At 41.3% G+C, this 20,299-nt stretch overlaps 1 protein-coding gene across 1 annotated transcript in view; it reads right to left on the minus strand.

The window, feature by feature from the left end:
• Nucleotides 1–496: 496 nt before the first annotated feature.
• The window catches only part of LOC124777037, a 107,711-nt gene continuing 87,908 nt past the window's right edge, over nt 497–20,299 (minus strand). Inside the window, exon 2 of the mRNA XM_047252303.1 lies at nt 497–1,660. Coding sequence (XP_047108259.1) covers nt 1,177–1,635 — 459 coding nt within the window. The 5' untranslated portion in view covers nt 1,636–1,660 and the 3' untranslated portion in view covers nt 497–1,176. The remainder of the gene's footprint in view (nt 1,661–20,299) is intronic.

Genomic DNA, 20,299 nt, shown 5'->3' on the forward strand with positions numbered 1-20,299 from the left:
CTCTAGTGTTGTAGTGCGGATATCACTATTCTTCCCAGAATTGTGATGGATTATTTCCGACGAATTTTACTAGCGATTATATGTATTGTGATGATGCAATTAAAATGCCTAAATCTTTGAGGGGCAGTATCCCACTGCACTACCGCGGTTGAGCACGACACATTATTGTTAGTTCTCGCTTTTGCACAATCAGTACTTTCAAAGTAATGAGTTATTCCAAAACTGGTAGTATATTATTACATGGGACACTTTCTGCTCCCTTGATCATATTACACCGAACTTCAAGGAAACCAATGGATTACTGAGCACGAAACCCAAAACTGTTTAAGGAGTAATAAATTTTGTTCACCAAAAGCGAGAGTATTGTTTAGCTTAATAAAGGAGACAAACAATGGCAAAGGAATCTGTTATGGATTTAAACACAATTTTATTGTTTTGTTATCAACTTAGTTCTTATTTTAAATTCATATGTAGAGAAAAATTTTAGCTGCTTGTAAATTATTATGATTAAGAAATAATAAAGAAAACTTTTATTTCAAAACATAATTAAATATAACAACACATTATAAAATAAAGAAACTTAATTACTAAGAAATGAATATGTTCCATACAGTAAGAAAACAGGTTTCACTCTCTTGAATGATGAGAAACGACTGACTAGTGGACCTAAGAAACAGAAGCACCATATTGACAATACTGATGAAATTAGAATTATCGAGAAGAATGCTACTGCATTTTCTCCCATGTTTTATATGTTCTGATAGATAGTCGCTTTTTTATCTGTCAGCTATCTGTGTTTAATATATATATATATATATATATATATATATATATATATATATATAAATTATTATTTATCTAAGACTATATATTTAAAAGCCGGAACTATTGTGCCTTACAGTGTATGACATGATTGTATCATTGCATTCAGTCTGTAATACTTTTGACTGGTCATTAAACTTTTCTTTTCTATACACACGAACACTGTCAAAGTGTCGTCGTCTATAAATTAAATGTGGACTAGAGTTCAGCAGCAATTTGTGACTACTGCTGGAAGAATATTATTGTTACCGTCTCTCAACAAGAGATGCCTGTAAAACTGGTGGACAACTGTAAAACAGTGAGTTATTTCACTGGGTTCTGTTCGACACATCGTTCACCGAATAAGTCGGAGCTTCAAGCAGCGACCCCCTCGACACTGGCATCGGGAGTGGTGATGGTCTCAGTGGCGATGCCGAGGGTCACCCTGAGCGGACTGCGGTCCACCCTGTTGATGTCGTCGGAGATCTTGCTCGCCGAGGTGCCGGGTCCGCCGCCGCCGAACTGGCCGTTGAGCTGGCTGATGAGGAAGCTGAGGTGGACGCTGCGGTCGACCCAGAGGAACTTGACGCAGCGGCCCTTGCCGTCGGAGCGGTAGCCCGGCGAGCAGGGCTGCGACTGGCGGCCGGGCGCGACGAACAGCGACTTGGGCACGATGCGCCGCGGCCGGTCCGCCTCGTCGCGCTCCTCGTCGGGCTGCGGCAGCCAGTCGGCGCCGACGGGCGCGTCCGTCAGGCGGGCGGCGACGCCGGCGCTCCCGAGGCGCGGCAGGGCCGCCAACAACAGCACAGCGCACAGCCACAGCACGTGCCGCATGGCGTCACACCGCCATCACAGGGACCTGCGAACCGGATTAGATTACATTAATACTATTTCCATGGATCACGAATACGATATTTCGTAATGATGTGGAACGAGTCAAATTTTTCAATACATTGTAAGAGGTATGCGCTACCTGCGATATGTAAGCTATAAGAGAATCTGAGACCAAAGAGCAGTGTTGACTGCAGTACGAACTGTGTAGCAGTAGCAGTATGTTGTTGCTAGCGAGCAGTCGCCTGTCTGCGCTTGTCAGTCCTGTCTGGTGTATCATGTTGGCTGGGCCGGTCGCGGTGCAGCGATGCCGGAGCCTGAGTATTATTGTATAAGGTAAAAAAAGCAGCCTCGCTCATATCTAGTAACATTATGTAAACTCACATGTAAATCTTTAAAAAAAATGTCCTAACAATAATCTTTGTCCAATTTCTAACAAGCATTCATTTCAATTTAAAGAATTTAATGTTTTTTTTAATGCATGATCATTCCGATTGTTGCAAAAGAAAAATCATTTGCTTCCTTTCATTAATAACAAATGTATAGGCCAGCATTGCACAGAGATGTGCCGGAAAAGAGCTATTGTAAGAGCAGATATATTCGCCGTTTTTATTGAGGTAAGAATTTTTTCCTTTTTTTTATTCAGAATGATCTTACAGGGCCATGACGCAGCACTGCTGTCGTCCAAATTTTACCAGGTTACTGAATTTATTTTTTATTACGAGGTTTAGGAATTTTTCTGTTTCGAGCTTACATTAAATGAGAAAAGAATTTTGTGGGTACATTAAATGGGAAACAAATTTTGTGTGGAGGTTAAATCTGAATGAGTTTCTGTAGAGAGGTTACATTAAATTAGAATCACATTCATTATTAATATTTAAATTTATTTAGTTATTTCGTGTGGGGAGGTTACAACATGACATAATTAAGTTAATTTAACAACATAATAAAGTTAATATAACAACTTTTTTATTTTTTGTTCTTTTTTTAATTTTTCTTAATAATTTTTTTGTTTGGTTTTTTCTCTTTTTTTCTTAATTTATATCTAAAAATTCCTCTATGGAGTAGAAGGAGTTGTCATTCAGAAATTCTTTTAATTTCTTCTTAAATACTTTTGGTTATCTGTCAGACTTTTGATACTATTTGGTAAGTGACCAAAGACCTTAGTGGCAGTATAATTCACCCCTTTCTGTGCCAAAGTTAGATTTAATCTTGAATAGTGAAGATCATCCTTTCTCCTAGTATTTTAGCTATGCACACTGCTACTACTTTTGAATTGGGTTTGGTTGTTAATAAAAAATCCGGAACAGGTGGTGCCGGATAAGTAAACTTTGCTGTACAAGAACGTCACGCGAAAAGTATTGTGCCAAAGACAGGGAACCACTCAAGAGCCATCACCGCACAAGGTATGTTTCATTCAAGACAACCCGTTTCAGCAGTCTTACCTGTCACCTTCAGGTCTTAATCATTTTTTTGGTAGTAAAACGTGTTCATTTTACGCTGAACCTCATAGAAAGGGTAAAACGAACACGTCTTACTATAAAAAAAGTTTAACACCTGACGATAACATCTAAGACTGTTGAAACCGGTTGCCTCGAATAAAAATACACTACTGGCCATTAATATTGCTACACCACGAAGATGTGCTACAGACGCGGAATTTAACCGACAGGAAGAAGATACTGTGATATGCAAATGATTAGCTTTTCAGAACATTCAAACAAGCTTGGCGCCGGTGGCGACACCTACAACGTGCTGACATGAGGAAAGTATCCAACCGATTATTCATACACAAGCAGCAGTTGACCGGCGTTCCCTGGTGAAACGTAGTTGTGATGCCTCGTGTAAGGAGGAGAAATGCGTACCTTCACGTTTCCGACTTTCATAAAGGTCGGATTGTAGCGTATCGCGATTGCTGTTTATCGTATCGTGACATTACTGCTCGCGCTGGTCGAGATCCAACGACTGTTAGCAGAATATGGAATCGGTGGGTTCAGGAGGGTAATACGGAACGCCGTGCTGGATCCCAACGGCCTCGCATCACTAGTAGTCGAGATGACAGGCATCTTATCCGCATGACTGTAACGGATCGTGCAGCCACGTCTCGATCCCTGAGTCAACAGATTGGAACGTTTGCAAGACAACAACCATCTGCACGAACAGTTCGATGACGTTTGCAGCAGCATGGACTATCAGCTCGGAGACCATGGCTGCGGTTACCCTTGATGCAGCATCACAGACAGAAGCGCCTGCGATGGTGTACTCGACGACGAACCTGGGTGCACGAATGGCAAAACGTCATTTTTTCGGATGAATCCAGGTTCTGTTTACAGCATCATGATTGTCTCATCCGTGATGGCGACATCGCGGTGAACGCACATTGGAAGTGTGTATTCGTCATCGTCATACTGGAGTATCACCCGGCGTGATGGTAAGGGGTGTCACTGGTTACACATCTCGGTCACCTCTCGTTCTCATTGACGGCACGTTGAACAGTGGACGTTACATTTCAGATGTGTTACGACCCGTGGCTCTCCCCTTCATTCGATCCCTGCGAAACCCAACATTTCAGCAGGATAATGCACGACCGCATGTTGCAGGTCCTGTACGGACCTTTCTGGATACAAAAAATGTTCGACTGCTGCTCTGGCCAGCACATTCTCCAGATCTCTTATCAATTGAAAACGCCTGGTCAATGGTGGCCGAGCAACTGACTCGTCACAATACTCCAGTCACTACTCTTGATGAACTGTGGTATCGTGTTGAAGCTGCATGGGCAGCTGTACCTGTACACGCCATCCAAGCTGTGTTTGACTCAATGCCCAGGCGTATCAAGACCGTTATTACGGCCAAAGGTGGTTTTCAGAGTACTGATTTTTCAGGATCTATGCACCCAAATTGCGTGAAAATGTAATCACGTGTCAGTTCTAGTATAATATATTTGTCCAATGAATACCCGTTTAGCATCTGCATTTCTTCTTGGTGTAGCAATTTTAATGGCCAGTAGTGTATTTTACGTTTGTTTGCATGACCATCTTCCGTAGCAGCAGTTAAAATCTGTTACTAATGGTTACAATGGAAACCTATCCTAAGCATAGAAGGCAATGCAGGAAGGTGGGAGGAGTATATGCAGGGTCTATACAAGGGCAATGTACTTAAGGGCAATGTTATGGAAATGGAAGAGGACGTAGAGGAAGATGAAATTAGAGATACGATACTACGTGAAGAATTTGACAGAGCACTGAAAGACCTAAGTCGAAACAAGCCCCCAGGAGTAGACAACATTCCATTAGAACTACTGACAGGCTTGGGAGAGCCAGCCATGACAAAACTCTTCCATCTGCTGCGTAAGATATATATGAGACAGGCGAAATACCCTCAGACTTCAAGAAGAATATAATAATTCCAATCCCAAAGAAAGCAGAGATTGGCGAACTATCAGTTTACTAAATCACGATTGCAAAATACTAACAAGAATTCTTTACAAACGAATGGAAAAACTTGTAGAAGCCGACCTCGCGGAAGATCAGTTTGGATTCTGTAGAAATATTGGTACACGCCAGCCAATACTGACCCTACGACGTATCTTAGAAAATGGGTTTAGATAAGACAAACCTACGTTTTCATCATTTGTACACTTAGATAAAGTTTTTGACAATGTTGACTGGAATGCTCTTTTTCAGGCTCTGAAGGTAGCAGGGATAAGATACGAGGAGCGAAAGGCTGTTTATAATCTGTAAAGAAGCCAGAGAGTCGAGGGTCACGAAAGGGAAGCAGTGGTTGGGAAAGGAGTGAGACAGGGTTGTAGCCTATCCCCAATGTTATTCAATCTGTATGCGGAGCAAGCAGTAAAAGAAACAAAAGAAAAATTTGGAGTAGGAATTAAAATCCATGGAGATGAGATACAATCTTTAAGGTTCGCCAATGACATTTTAATCCTGTCAGAGACAGTAAATGACCTGGAAGAGCAGCTCAACGGAATGGACAGTGTTTTAAAGGGAGGATATAAGATGAACATCAACAAAAGCAAAACGAGGATAATGGAATTTAATCGAATCAAATCAGATGATGCTGAGGGAATTAGATTAGGGAATGAGACACTTAAAATAGTATATGAGTTTTCCGATTTGGGAGCAAAATAACTGATGATGGTTGAAGTAGAGAGGATATAAAATGTAGAATGGCAATGGCAAGGAAAGCGATTCTGAAGAACATAAACTTGTTAACATCGAGTATAGAAGTAAGTGTTAGGAAGTCTTTTCTGAAAGTATTTGTATGGAGTGTAGCCATCTATGGAAGTGAAACACAGACAAGAAGAGAATAGAAGCTTTCGAAATGTGGTGCTGTAGAAGAACGCTGAAGATTAGGTGGGTGGACCACGTAACTAATGAGGAGGTACTGAACACAACTGGGGAGAAGAGGAGTTTGTGGCACAACTTGACCAGAAGAAGGGATCGGTTGGTAGGACACTTTCTGAGGCATCAAGGGATCACCACTTTAGTATTGGAGGCTAGCGTGGCGGTTAAAAATCGTAGACGGAGACCAAGAGATGAATGTGTTAAGCAGATTCAGAAGGCCGTAGGTTGCAGTAGCTATTCCGAGATGAAGAGGCTTGCACAGGACAGAGTAGCATGGAGATCTGCAGCAAAGCAGACTCTGGACTGAAGACCACAACAACAACAAAAACTATTGGTTAAAATGCGGAGGATGTTAGACACCAGATAGAAAGAACGTGTAAGAGAATGGAAATATTGGACAAATCATTCAACTTTTGCTGAACACTTACACCAACACCAACATAAAATTACAGCCAGAGACACAGACATGGAAATCATAAGGATAGACAACAACAAAAAACTACTCCTCACCTTAAAAAAACTGCCACTTCCAAAATATCGAAACAGAAGAGAAACAACACATAAATGATCAAACCAGCCTGGCAAAACCACACACTCTTTAAACTGATCGACCTCTTAATATAAAATAAAATACAGACATATAACCACATGCTCCATTTACCACTAACATATCCTCCCAGATTCTGGCCTGCAATCACCGTCCAGGCCCATTGCTGCTACCCCTCCTCCTCCCCCCCCCCCCCAAAAAAAGAAGAAAAGAATTGTCAACCCACCCCATTTCTCTCACGTCTCTACCTAACATACAAGACAACTTCTCAGATTTTCACTAACTCTCGCACACACAAAAAAGTTGTTTCACAGGTTGACAACACTCACAACGTGAACGAAAACAAACGAACAGACATAAACACTGTCAACTCAAAAGACTTGCATCAGGCGACTGGTCTACTGGACTGGAGGCCCTAGCCACACGAAGTTTCCATTTGTGCGAATGAGAAACAGTTACAAAAGTGTAAATAATGCAGCCCAAGAAATACTGCAGAATCGCAAAAACTGCCAGGTGCCAATGTGAATGAAATCTTTTAATGTCGACCGCTGCTAGTAAGTACGGAAGGAGCAGAATATGTAAAGAAACATCGTAAGTTACTCGCACACCAACTTAATAAACAATACGCTGTTTTTAACGTAAAAGAACAAAAAATTTACAAACGTATGAATAGGAAAAATAACCACGGAAAATGTTTTATAAATAAAGGCGAAACGCGTCTGGTGTATTCTTATTAATTACGTTGATTAAATTGCATTCAGCTCAAGACGGGTAACCAATAGCAACAAAAAGTATTTTGAGCGATCTTGGCTTTTGAGTGGTTTTTAACAACTTAAACAGATCGCCCTTCAGTAATCTCATAATGAGTAAATTCAATCACATGGTGCCATGTCCGTGTCAGGCGTTCATGCATAGACAGCAAGAACACTGTTGGTCATTAAAACTGAAAAAAAGGAGGGGGGGGGGGTTCGGTACAACAGGAATAAAACTAAATACTTGGTAATAGGAGGAACAAATAAAGATCTGACACTGGAAGGAGTTATGAGAACTATTACACATACTGAAGAGTACAAACATCTAAGAGTAAAAATCACACAAAACAGTAAACAAGATAAGGAAATTAATTTAAGTATAACAGGCCACAAGCGAGTAGGACTCTACCATTCCGTACAAACTTAACAATGTATACAGACGGTTTATCCATTCCGGAAATCGATGATATTGACGATTTGCACCTATTATCAACAATAATACTGGCAAGACATCGGTCCCAGGGATTCTAGGACTTTCGGTAATGTTTTAGTTTCAAGTTGGAGGTCGGATAACAAGTGACACAACCAATATTTTATTTTCGTTTGATGCAATTACAAATTAACAATTTCGGATTCTTCCTTTACTTGTACTGTGAAAATTACTTCTTGATAATTTCGTGATTGTAGGTGAACGAGAAGTACCCTGTAGGTTTTGATAAGTAAGTTTTTGAGCCGCGCGGAGTGGCCGCGCGGTTTCAGGCGCCATGTCTCGGACTGCGCGGCCTCACCCGCCGAAGGCTCGATTCCTCCCTCCGGCATGGGTGTGTGTGTTGTTCTTAACATAAGTTAATTTAAGTAGTGTGTAAGTCTAGGGGCCGATGAGCTCAGCATTTTGGTCCCTTAGGAATTCACACACATTTGAACATTCTTCTGAGTTTTTGAGTATCAAAATATGTGGCATAAATGCCTCTTCATTAAGAAGGTCTTTTTTTTAGCATATAGCTTTTTAACATTGTCAGAAATGAGATTTTTAATGATAGGTCTAAAGAACTTGGGATCTTTCTTACAAGTAGCAAAAAAAGCTGTTTCGCTTTATATTTATTTTATACGTGACGTGTAAGTACTGCTTCTTTTTGTACAGTTAATCAGTTTTCAGTTTTCAAACTGTATTTCTATGCTTTTATATAAGCAAAATGTTACCATGTCTGCTGTTGTCATATAAAACTTTACGTGTGAGTTCAAATACTAAATACTGTTCATTTTAACGTTCATCTGTCTATATTTTAAATGTTAAATAGCCTACTTATATTTACGGCTAACAGACGGCACTCTTGGTGTCATGTTCACCTGCCCGCACTTGTTAACGCGGGCGCCTCAGTCCGTTGCTACCTGTGGCTTCACAGATATGAGCAGCCCATCGTGGCTCACCTTCATGCATTCTTTTTGAAAAAAGTTGTGACTAAAGCCCTTCTGGCCTGTTATTTATTTTATACGTGACATGTAAGTACTGTCTCTGTCTTGTATTGTCAGTCAGTAGTTACACTTTTATACAAAAAATTTTCTTTTCCCATAAATTTGTAGTTATGTTATAGGCCACTTCAAACATTTAAATTCTGATGAAGGCACTCTTAGAAGTGTTGAAACGTGGTTAGTGAGACTAAAAATTGTGACCAGGGACTCATTTGTTTCACCTTTAATTTATAAACGGTCACTGAACCAAGCAGCTGTGTTTAAAACGAGGCATAAAGTTTTGTGTCCTGTTCTTATCAAGGGTTCACGAGTGGGCCTTAGGCTCCGAAAGTCTATATCGATGATGTTTCGCTAAATAGTTCGCACGTTGACACTTGCTCATAGTCCAGCACTGAAATCTGCAGCAATTTGCGGAAGGGTTGCACTTCTGTCACGTTGAACCATTCTCTTCAGTCATCGTTTGTCCCGATACTTTTTCGACCGCAGCGACGTCGGAGGTTTGATGTTTTACCGGATTCCTGACATTCCTGGTACAATCGTGAAATGGTCGTACGGGAAAATCTCCACTTCATCACTTCCTCGGAGATGCTGTTTCCCATCGCTCGTGCGCCGGCTATTACACCACGTTCAAACTCACTTAAATCTTGATAACCTGGCATTGTAGCAGCAGCAACTGATATAACAACTGCGCCAGACACTTGTTTTATATAGGTGTAGCCGACCGCAAGGCCGTATTCTGCCTGTATTTGAAAACGCATGCTTATACCAGTTTCTTTGGCGCTTCAGGGTATATCACATAAGTACAATGATAGCTCCGCCCTTTTATACCTTGTGGACGCGGTACTACCGCCACCTGTATGTGTCTACACCGCTATTCCATGACTTTTGTCATGCCAGTGTACAGACAGTGTAACATCCACGAGATAAATTTTAGCTACAGTGCGACGAGAGGAAATTATGCCTGTAACAGTTATAAACATTATCTATTTGACATATAAAAAATAGTGAAAAAGATGATAAATATTAATTATTTATATAATATTCTATGATGTAATTGGATATATCGATGTGTATCATACAAAGACAATGATAATTGTAAATTCCTTTTATGATCTGCGTTTGTCTTCCTTTATTTTTACCTTTTGTTGGATTACTTTTGTAGGTTGCGGACGCATAGCAAACTGAGGTCTGTTAAGAAATAGTAATTATTTGTTATTTATTACTTGAGAATAGAGTTCATTATTATTATAAATATGAGTGAATAATTATTTGTAACTTTAATTCCTCTCTCAGTAAGCATTATCTGTGTTAATTATTTCTTTCCGCTGCAAGGAGCGCAGCCATTGATGATAGCGATTTGTATCGCGTTTTTGTCTGTTTTCCTTAGAAAAAAATCAAGTGTTTGCTTGATGAAGTCTAATATGTTTAATAAGCATTTAAAATACTTATTTGCTCTAACAATAGAAAGTCTCTATCAATTGTCTGCCGCCATCTTAACAATTATCTCAGCGGCAAATTCAAATTACGCAACTATGCAGACATAAATGCCGAACGTAATACAAACGTGTAAAAATAAATGTGCACCGGTGGTCCCGAACTCATTTTAATGAAAATGATTCGAATCAGATTGGTTCTTTAAAAACAGTGCTCATAGCACGATCCTTATAACAAACTTTTCTAGCGGATGTATAAAGCCGAAATTAATTACGCACCAGTTGCGAAGAATATTGTTTCAGGTAACATACGTCAGTGTTGTGCGCGGCTGACATTCGGTGGTTTTAATGATCATTTTGCTGAAGATAACTATTTCCATCATAATCAATAGTTGTATAGAATCTGTTGTATGAACTGTGATTTAGTGACAGTTACACAACTTACAGACAACACTTTAACACGACGTTAACTTGGAGTTCTTTAGCAACTTGGCCAATTCTTTAGCCGGGAGAAAAATTATTTAGTAATTACTCAATGTAATAAAATAAGATTATCATTTTCATTTACAAATTAGTTAAATACCAAACCACAGAATAACACAGCGAACGCCACAACAGTCATTTTCCTCTCGCCCTGTGAGCGAATGGAACTGGAAAGAAAATCGGTAATAGTGGTACTGTGCATCTCCCGCCAAGGACTTGAACAGTCGCTACCGCCCGATTTCTTACTCTGTCCTTTCATACCTGTACTATTAAATACTTCTATGTCTTAGTGGGTCAGCGTCAGACGAAAGTTGTAGCTCCATTGTTCACGCTGCTTCAGCATGTGAATCAACGTATTTGCTGTAGAAGAAACTTGCCGGGGAGGAAAACCGACAATCCGAAACGCCCGCGCACGCTAGTGTGCTACTAAAAAAGATCGCGTGACTGCAGTCTGTCTGCTATGCAGCCCTGGCCACGGGAACTGTGCGACATTGCCGCGTGCCACAGCGCTGACTGCACGTACGTCCGTCGCCGACATCTGTGCATGCCAGCTACGATCTGCTCTTGCAGATAGCCGACTTGCAATGTAGTTAATTACGAAACATCACCACCTGATATACTAAACTACAAAACTGCTGATTTTCTTGATATTTTACATGTTGTTGTTGTTGTGGTCTTCAGTCCTGAGACTGGTTTGATGCAGCTCTCCTTGCTACTCTATCCTGTGCAAGGTTCTTCATCTCCCAGTACCTACTGCAACCTACTTCCTTCTGGATCTGCTTAGTGTATTCATCTTTTGGTCTCCCTCTACGATTTTTACCCTCTACGCTGCCCTCCAATACTAAATTGGTACCGAGCGAGGTGGCGCAGTGGTTAGCACACTGGACTCGCATTCGGGAGGACGACGGTTTAATCCCGTCTCCAACCATCCTGATTTAGGTTTTCCGTGATTTCCCTAAATCGTTTCAGGCAAATGCCGGGATGGTTCCTTTGAAAGGGCACGGCCGATTTCCTTCCCAATCCTTCCCTAACCCGAGCTTGCGCTCCGTCTCTAATGACCTCGTTGTCGACGGACGTTAAACACTAACTAACTACCTACCTACTAAATTGGTGATTCCTTCATGCCTCAGAACATGTCCCACCAACCGATCCCATCTTCTAGTCAAGTTGTGCCACAAACTCCTCTTCTCCCCAAATCTGTTCAATACCTCCTCATTATTTATGTGATCTACCCATCTAATCTTCAGCATTCTTCTGTAGCACCACATTTCAAAAGCTTCTATTCTCTTCTTGTCCAAACTATTTTATCGTCCATGTTTCACTTCCATACATGGCTACACTCCACACAAATACTTTCAGAAACGACTTCCTGACTCTTAAATCTATACTCGATGTTAACAAATTTCTCTTCTTCAGAAACGCTTTCCTTGCGATTGCCAGTCTACATTTTATATCCTCTCTACTTCGACCATCATCAGTTTTTTGCTCCCCAAATAGCAAAACTCCTTTACTACTTGAGGTGTCTCATTTCCTAATCTAATTCCCTCAGCATCACCCGACTCAATTTGACTACATTCCATTATCCTCGTTTTGCTATTGTTGATGTTCATCTTACATCCTCCTTTCAAGACACTGTCAATTCCTTTCAATTGCTCTTCCAAGTCCGTTGCTGTCTCTGACAGAATTACAATGTCAGCGGCGAACTTCAAAGTTTTTATTTCTTCTCCATGGATTTTAATACCTACTCCGAATTTTTCTTTTGTTTCCTTCACTGCTTGCTCAATATACAGATTGAATAACATCGGGGACAGGCTACAACCCTGTCTCACTCCCTTCCCAACCCTTGCTTCCCTTTCATGCCCCTCGACTCTTATAACTGCCATCTGGTTTCTGTACAAATTGTAAATATTCTTTCGTTCCCTGTATTTTACCCCTGCCATCTTTAGAATTTGAAAGAGAGTATTCCAGTCAAGATTGTCGAAAGCTTTCTCTAAGTCTACAAATGCTAGAAACGTAGGTTTGCCTTTCCTTAATCTATTTTATAAGATAAGTCGTAGGGTCAATATTGCCTCACGTGTTCCAACATTTCTGCGGAATCCAAACTGATCTTCCCCGAGGTCGACTTCTACCAGTTTTTCCATTCGTCTGTAAAGAATGCGCGTTAGTATTTTGCAGCCGTGACTTATTAAACCGATAGTTCGGTAATTTTGCCATCTGTCAACACCTGCTTTCTTTGGGATCGGAATTATTATATTATTCTTGAAGTCTGAGGGTATTTCGCCTGTCTCATACATCTTGCTTACCAGATGGCAGAGTTTGTCAGGGCTGGTTCTCCCAAGGCTATCAGTAGTTCTAATGGAATGTTGTCTACTCCTGGGGCCTTGTTTCGACTTAGGTCTTTCAGTGCTCTGTTAAACTCTTCATCTACATTCTCTTCCATTTCTATAATATTGTCCTTAAGAACATCGTCCTTGTATAGACCCTCTATATACTCCCACCTTTATGCTTTCCCTTCTTTGCTTAGAACTGGGTATCCATCTGAGCTCTTGATATTCATGCAAGTGGTTCTCTTTTCTCCAAAGGTCTCTTTAATTTTACTGTAGGCAGTATCTGTCTTACCCCTAGTGAGATAAGCCTCTACATGCTTACATTTGTTCTCTAGCCATCCCTGCTTAGCCATTTTGCACTTCCTATCGATCTCATTTTTGAGACTTTTGCATTCCTTTTTGCCTGCTTCATTTACTGCATTTTTACATTTTCTCCTTTCATCAATTGAATTCAGTATCTCATCTGTTACCCGAGGATTTCTATTAGCCCTCGTCTTTTTGCCTACTTGATCCTCTGCTACCTTCACTATTTCGTCTCTCAAGCTACCCATTCTTCTTCTACTGTATTTCTTTCCCCCATTCTTGTCAATCGTTCCTTAATGGTCTCCCTGAAGCTCTCTACAGCCTCTGGTTCTTTCAGTTTATCCAGGTCCCATCACCTCAAATTCCCACCTTTTTGCTATTTCTTCAGTTTTACATATCTGTACCTAAAGCGAGTACCGCTACTGAACAGCTGTGAACGGAGAACAAAGTTTACCTAATCGCCTTACAGATTTGATCTCTGATTACCTGCGAAGTTCACTTCGTAATGGGAGTCGATGTTGCTTCACGTCCGTAGGTGTAAACCTGAAATTTTCCCCACACGTGACCCCTGAGTGGTGCTAAGAAGGCAACAAAATTGGCAGCCAGACAATCTTTCTAAACCTCCTGGCTATACGAGAAGTACATAATCGAGAGGAAATGACTCGTAATCACATCAAGAGCCCTTCTCAGGGCCAAGCATCTAGGAAACTTGGAACAAGTATTAAAATATGTCAATTGAACATTGAGGGCATTCGTAAAACCAAATGCCAAATTCTTCAAAAGTTATTGACTAAGCGTAACATTGATGTGGTTTCCCTACAGGAAACCCACACAAATAACGAAGATCAACTACGCTCCAGAGGAAAAATACCAGGATACGATATCATTGCTGCAACATACCACCATGCCTATGGAGTAGCCACATACGTCAAAAATAAAGCAGAGAACGCTCACCTGCTATCCACTTCCACAAATGACAATATCCACTCTGTGATAATCAAAATAGGTGAACTGGTCGTAAGTAACATTACAAACGACCAGGATCCGTATGGCCAGCACATGTTCTCCAATCACACCGCCATCCCGCGGTCTTAGTAGGGGACTTTAATAGCCACCACACGCAATGGCGATACAGAACAACTGATACAAATGGTGAGGCCTTAGCAAACTGGGCAGAAGAAAGCAACATCCACCTCATTTTCAATGCTAAAGATCGTGGTTCCTTCAGATCAGCAGCTTGGAAACGAGAGTATGACCCAGACCTATGCTTTGTCACGGCTGATGAAAATCACCAGCTTGTCAACACAAGCAGAAATGTTCTGGCATATTTCCCTCACAGTCAACACTGTACAGTCCTAGTAGAAATCGGCGCAAGTATTCCATTGGTAACCTCAACTCCTCGACTCAGATGGAACCTACAAAATGCAGATTGGAAAGCTTACTCTGAAGACCTCGATAAATGCCTGGGATGGATCTGTCAATCTGCTGATAGCTATAAAAGATTTGTGGGAGCAGTCATCAGTACAGCAAAAAAGCACACACCTACAGGAGACCGCAAAGAGTGTGAGGAACTGTATAATGACTACCAAAGCAGCGGTGACAGAGAAACAGCTAAGAACTCGTACACAGCCTTGATACTGCACTACGACGGAAGTGGATGGAAACTACTCAGGCTATGAACTTTAAAGTATCCAGCAGAAAAGCATGGTCCCTGCTTCGAAAACTAGGAGGAGCCAGCCGTTTCACTCGAGAAGAAAACCCCACAACACCTAACAAAATTGCTTTTCACATTCTTAAAACATCTAAAGGGATAAACCACCGAGAGACAACAATACGCATTAAATGTGAACTTAGAAAGCTTAAAGCAACAGCCAGTGTTGACAATAAATATTCATGCGACATTACCCCCGAAGAGATCTCGGCAGCATTAAAGGACACAAAACCAGGTAAAGCCCCTGGCTCAGATGACATCCTCCCAGAGTTTCTTATCAAGTCTGGCAAATATACCAAAATATGGTTAGCAAAGTTCTTCACATCACTACTGCAGACAGGAAACATATCCCAAGAGCTTAAACGCGCCCGGATAATTGTCCTCCTAAAGCCAGGTAAACCGGGAAATCTTCGGCAAATCTACTGGCCCATAGCACTGCTTACCATGATGTACAAACTTCTGGAACGAGTACTACTTAACAGGATCGGCCAGACAATACGCAACGGCCATCTCGGCAGAACAAGCCGGCTTTCGTCCCACCCGCAGCTGTGCAGACCAAGTACTGCCTTTTACAATACATATTGAAACGGGTTTCCAAAAGAAATTAAAAACATCTGTGGCCTTCATTGACTTGTCAGCAGCCTATGATACTGTCTGGAGACAAAGCCTACTCTATAAACTGATGAAAATAATTCCATGTCAAAAATTGGCAAAGCTTATTGGTAACATGATTGGTAACAGAGGATTCCAGGTCGTCATGGGAAAAAAGTAAGTAGCCAGAAATTTCTTCAAATTGGCTTACCTCAAGGCTCAGTATTAGCCCCACTGCTTTTCAGCCTACACTTTTCTGATATGCCAGCAACAGCTTGTATGAAATTTGGCTACGCTGATGACTGGGCTATTGCAACAAGGCACACCGATTTTCATACAATGGAAGAAACCCTGTCACCCGATCTGTCTGCCCTGGCAGCATACTTTCGTAAATGGAGGCATAGGCCTAACGCCACAAAGACAGAAGTAACTTGCTTCCACCTCAAGAACAGGGAATCCGACAGAGCTCTGGAAGTATATCTTGACGACACGCGCCTCAGCCACAACAGGGAGCTAAGGTACCTAGAGGTCACGTTAGACAGAACCTTGCAATTTACACCACACCTTACAAAAGCAGCTGCCAAGGTGAGAACAAGAAACAACCTCATCCAAAAACTCTGCGGAACCACCTGGGCCGTTGATCGGCAACAACTCTGAGGACGTCTGCACTGAGACTGGTATACTCTGCGGCAGAGTACTGTGCACCAGTATGGCTAAACAGTAGTCATGTGAACAAAATCGATGTCGAACTACACCATGCGCTTTATTTCAGCAACCGTTAGGTCTACCCCTAACATATGGCTACCTGTCCTGAGTCTTATACCACCCCCAAAAATACGACGAGAAGCAACCTTGGTCAGCGAATACAACAAGATCGAAGCAAACCCTGAACTACCGGTGCACATCGATATACCTGATCTGAGTGCCAAGAGGCATCCTCCTCTTGCTGTCGACAGCCTCCCTGGGTCTCACATCAACTCTTGGAGAAGAGAATGCCCCAACAACTTGCCACCTAATTATTAACGAGGCAGTTCCTGGGTTTGATCAGCTCCGAAAGATCTGGTCAACTCTGAACCGATTAAGAGCTGGGCATGGAAGTGCTGACTCACTCTTCAAATGGGGACTGCTGTCTTCGCCAGCACGTGACTGCAGCGCGCCTAAGCAGACCATCCAACACAGAGAAGAATGCAGTGCTAGAGCGTTGAGCGGGGACTTCGAAGAATTCCTCGTGGCATCCCAAAAATCCATCGAATATATACAAGGACTAGATGCTTGTCTGCGAATATATGTAATTTTATGTAATGTAGAATAACGTGATCCAATACTGAAATGTACGTAAATGCCATAAGCTAAATAAAATAAAAATGTGGGAGTATAAGCAGGACGAGTGTCCAGAACTATCTGTCGCTCTGCAGCGGAGAGTGCGCTATTTGCGGAATTTCCTGGCTGATTACAATGGCGTACCACACCGGGGCTCGAACCTGGAACTGCATAGCACGGGCAGTGCTCCTACTTACCGAGCAACACGGGTATGACTCACGACCCGTCTTCACAGCATCGCTTCAGATAAAGCAAATAATCGGCAAGTAAAGAAAAAACTTGTAACGGTACACGTATTTCCTAGCACCTTTACAAAATTCTAAAAATGAGTTTTCATTTCATTGCGTTGGCTTCATGTGTGAGTAGCAGGAGCATCTTTCACAATGTAGAGCCCTATTAGCTTTGGGCACGCCTACACCATCTAGCAGCAGCATTATGAGCTAACAGGATGTCACAGATCGAACTGTTCGGTGCTGTGCGGTGCTGCCACCTAGAGACAAATATTGTAAATATCTAGCTACATTAGCTGATATGTTTCAGATATTATTTATAGCAAAAATGTTTGATACGCAAATAATATTGTGTATAAAATGAGTAAATGTTATTGTCAAAATATAAATGTAAATTGCACGGGAGTAAAGACTATAGGGAGAACAGCAATGTACGTCAGTTACGGGAAGTATAGACATACAAAGAACAAGTGACTGACTATTCCGCCTTTTCAGTTGGCTTCTTCGTGAGCCTTCTTGTGACGTCGTGAAGGGTGCTTGTTAGTGAACAGACATGGACACAGCCTCTTGTTTATTCTAAGTAAAATAATATTGTTGCGTCGCCAATTATATGGCAGCAGTACGCCGTCACCATGGAATGCGCCAGCCAAATTTCTACAGGGACTTAACAGCCAGAAGAAATAAAGATGAAATGGACATCAAAACTTGGATTGGATTGATGTTTGGATAGCTACATAAAGGAAGCAGCAAATTACATGGAATATGAGCTGTTGGATGGAACCAAATATCTCGATAAAAGGATCATGTACCGGTACTCTTCGACTTCTGATCTTTATCATATTTGTGAAAACGTTTGTACTGGTTGATATGTGCTACTGTCGAAATTACATAGTATCTAGAACAGACGCACAGAACTGCTCACAGGCGTGACTACATATCTTAAGTACTTTTATACAAGTGTTGTGCAACCGGAGTTCGGTGACAACACACTACATGCGAAATTAACTGGAGGTGGTGTAAAAACCACCGCTCTCTCAACTTTGCGGTTTTATTTAAATAATTTGGTAATACACTTGGAGTTTCATTCACTAAGTAGTGAATTTATCCTGATGCTATGTGCCCTGTGCTGAAGTCAATTAACATTTCACGGTGATAAAAGTAGAAGCTGGTACCAGAATTAACATGTTCAGTATTTAACAAACGCAGTGGATCTACATCTTCTATACAAATAAGTCTGCCATACTGTCGTGTCTGTTTGAACAAGCTTCGCCAAAACTACTGGACGAATTTTTGTAGGGTTTCCGCAAGTAACTTGAGCTTAGCTTGGCGCTCCGTATATGCCTTAGTTCGAGAATACTGGATCATGAAAAAAAAGTGTATCGTTATTTAAAGTTTTGTTAAAACCGTCGCGTCTGTCCCATTGACTGTTTCAACACGCAAATCTCCAAAACAACTAGACGAATATTCATGGGGTTTTGGCAGGTACCTTGACCATAGCTTGTGGTGCCGTACAGACTTTTTATCTTATAAAAATCGTATCACGAAAAAAAATATCGTAACAGAAAGTTTTATTCGTACTAATATTACAAATGTGAAAGTATCTCTGTCTGTTACATTTTCACGACTACCCTCCTGAACAGGTGTCAATGAAATCTTGTATGGAGGTAGCTTGAACCGTGAGAAAGAATGTAGCCTACTTTAGGAAGTATGTAGTACGAGATACTTATTGATTTGAAGAATATTTCGTGAATTAGGGAAAATGATTATGGTTCGAGAAAGCTACTTGCTCTTTGACTTTTGATCTGTATCACATTTGTGAAAATGATTTCATAGGCTGATATGTGCTACGTGAAACGATTGGAAGTAATGAATGCAATGCTTATACAATCATCAATACGTTTAATCCATATATCCACACTGTTGTTGTTGTGGTTTTCAGTCCTGAGACTGGTTTGATGCAGCTCTCCATGCTAATCTATCCTGTGCAAGCTCCTTCATCTCCCAGTACCTACTGCAACCTACATCCTTCTGAATCTGCTTAGTGTATTCATCTCTTGGTCTCCCTTTACGATTTTTACCCTCCACGCTGCCCTCCAGTACTAAATTGGTGATCCCTTGATGCCTCAGAACATGTCCTATCAACCGATCCCTTCTTCTAGTCAAGTTGTGCCACAAACTACTCCTCTTCTCCCCAATCCTATTCAATACCTCCTCATTAGTTACGTGATCTACCCACCTAATCTTCAACATTCTTCTGTAGCACCACATTTCGAAAGCTTCTATTCTCTTCTTGTCCAAACTATTTATTGTCCATGTTTCACTTCCATACATGGCTACGCTCCATACAAATACTTTCAGAAACGACTTTCTGACACATAAATCTATACTCGATGTTAACAAATTTCTCTTCTTCAGAAACGCTTTCCTTGCCATTGCCAGTCTACATTTTATATCCTCTCTACTTCGACCATCATCAGTTATTTTGCTCCCCAAATAGCAAAACTCCTTTACTACTTTAAGTGTCTCATTTCGTAATCTAATTCCTTCAGCATCACCCGACTTAATTCGACTACATTCCATTGTCCTCGTTTTACTTTTGTTGATGTTCATCTTATATCGTCCTTTCAAGACACTGTCCATTCCGTTCAACTGCTCTTCCAAGTCCTTTGCTGTATCTGTCAGAATTACATTTCCACACTATCTGTTGCGAATGTGCACATTGTATAATGTATAGCTACTTCAATAGCATGATGCATAGATGCGTATCCTGCCATTGCCCCTCTGTACTCACTGCTCGGTAGCAACACTGTGCATGCCAACCCAACATGCATTGCGACAGCTTGGGATGGGGAACAGTGGGGCACACATCACAAGCTATGCTTGTCCAAACAGGCAGACGCGTGAGGGTAGCTGATATTATTGTACGTATAGTCACTTACTTGTCACCGTAACACATCATAACAAAATTACTGATATGCAGGTGCAGCCACAGCTAGAAAACAATAAATAAGTTTCATGTGACCGATGTGTGACACACTATGAAAGAGTCAACGAATGTGACTTCAAAGAGTAACATGCTGAATTAATCACTATTCAGAAGATGCACTGTGGTGAACTAGTTCCAGTGGAAACAGTTTCTTTC

This window comes from Schistocerca piceifrons, chromosome 2 (assembly GCF_021461385.2).
Source record: "Schistocerca piceifrons isolate TAMUIC-IGC-003096 chromosome 2, iqSchPice1.1, whole genome shotgun sequence".
Taxonomy (NCBI): Eukaryota; Metazoa; Arthropoda; class Insecta; order Orthoptera; family Acrididae; genus Schistocerca; species Schistocerca piceifrons.